Source organism: Penaeus monodon, chromosome 28 (assembly GCF_015228065.2).
Source record: "Penaeus monodon isolate SGIC_2016 chromosome 28, NSTDA_Pmon_1, whole genome shotgun sequence".
Lineage (NCBI taxonomy): Eukaryota > Metazoa > Arthropoda > Malacostraca > Decapoda > Penaeidae > Penaeus > Penaeus monodon.
In genome coordinates this window covers 35,269,859-35,271,422 of record NC_051413.1, presented here as the reverse complement: position 1 = coordinate 35,271,422, position 1,564 = coordinate 35,269,859, and the positions used below count along the sequence as shown (strand labels likewise).

The 1,564-nt window shown below is 37.8% G+C and overlaps 1 protein-coding gene across 9 annotated transcripts in view; it reads left to right on the top strand.

Moving 5' to 3' along the window:
• The window catches only part of LOC119591560 (protein kinase C and casein kinase substrate in neurons protein 1-like), a 62,778-nt gene that overhangs the window by 58,606 nt on the left and 2,608 nt on the right, over window positions 1-1,564 (top strand). For 8 of the 9 annotated variants that reach the window (XM_037940316.1, XM_037940315.1, XM_037940320.1 and 5 more), the window contains one exon: window positions 902-967. The exons of the other annotated variant lie outside the window; for it this stretch is intronic. In XM_037940316.1, coding sequence (XP_037796244.1) covers window positions 902-967 — 66 coding nt within the window. The remainder of the gene's footprint in view (window positions 1-901; window positions 968-1,564) is intronic. 9 annotated transcript variants of the gene reach the window in all.

Genomic DNA, 1,564 nt, shown 5'->3' with positions numbered 1-1,564 from the left:
TAAGAAAAAAAATGAGAATATGTGTCATAGAAGATCAAAGAGAAAAGCAATCTGATGTACTTATATTTTCAGTCTACTTCCCAGGCATTCAGTGTTGCCTTTACAATTGTGATTGAAAGTTAGCAATACCAATCTTTGTTGCTTGTCAGATAATTGACAGTAGGAAGAGTCTTTTCCCCTGGTCACTGCTCATTATAAAGACTGAAGAGAAAAGTCAGAAATAAGTCAGCATGATTGTTTGTTGTTATTTGGAAAAAGGGAAAAATCTGTCAGAGGAAATTAATTTTTGTGTACATCTGAGATTTTTCGAAGCCAAGATAATAAGTGATTGGGGGACTAAGCAATGCTTGGACAGCCCTTAGAAGATTTTTGGTTTTATGGCACACCTTGAGAACAGAAACCTATCTGTAACTGTGACCTTGAAGATATTAATATCTGGGGGGTGAAGTTGTTGGATTGGCTGTTGAACATTCACTACTTGCAGGAACATTGTTGTTTTCTCTCTCGTTTTTATTTAGTCTTCTCTCATGTTGGTGTGGCTCACAGAGGAAGGTTATTGAAGTACTAATGCATATAGCTAGATTCATTGACTTCAAAGAGGCACATTCAAGAATATATTCAAAAGAAATTTTGTGTTGTAGCATATACCATGGTAAGCAATGCAGTAGCAAGTCTTGTTAAGCAGATGATAGAATGCCAGTAGAGAAGCTATGATGTAGTGAGATTCCAGCTTTCCCTTGAGCTGTATCTTGTAAGGGATGCTTTAGTTTAATCGAAGTGTGCTACTCTGCTTTATACAGGTACTTTCTACATGGGAATCTTACAGTGAGTGTAGTTCACCACAAATGTTTTTGTCACACTCTACCCTTACTGACCCTCCCCTCTCTCCCCTACACTCCAGCGACCCACAGGAGTCCCACGAAGCGTCCAATCCTTTCGATGAGGAGGACGATCCACACAGTCAAAAGTGAGGGATGAATTCTGGCATGAGGTTGGATGCTGGCACTCAACGCAATCCAGATTATCTCCATAGCTTCTTTTGTTGTTGGTCCCCTTGTGGATCGTGTTGAACACAGATCCCTTCTTGTGTTTGCCATTTGGAGATGTGAAGGATTGTGATGAGTTCTTTTATGCCAACCCAGGCAGGACCATATATGTACTGAATGCACAGTTTATTGTTTTTATCTTTTTCTTCTTTATTACTCATTTGTAGTAATATTTCTTCTATTTTTCCAGTAGGGTTTACATATTCCACATGCATGAAAGAGCATCCCATTTAAAATGAATCTGCTCATAATTTGCACTTTTAATTTTGTTTAGAAATAAATTTGCATGGAAAAAATTATATGTACAAGTATGGTGTTGTCTCTTGGAGATGCATGACTCAGCTTTAAGCTTTCCTAACACTTAGCATTTTTAACACTTGGCATACCGTACATTTTGCAACTAAAACATTACAAACAATTTTAGTTTTAGGGTCAATGATGTGCTATATAAGCATTGATAGTATTCATCCTTTACACCTTGACTACAAGGTTGCAGGTCAGGCACAAGAAGCACTGTT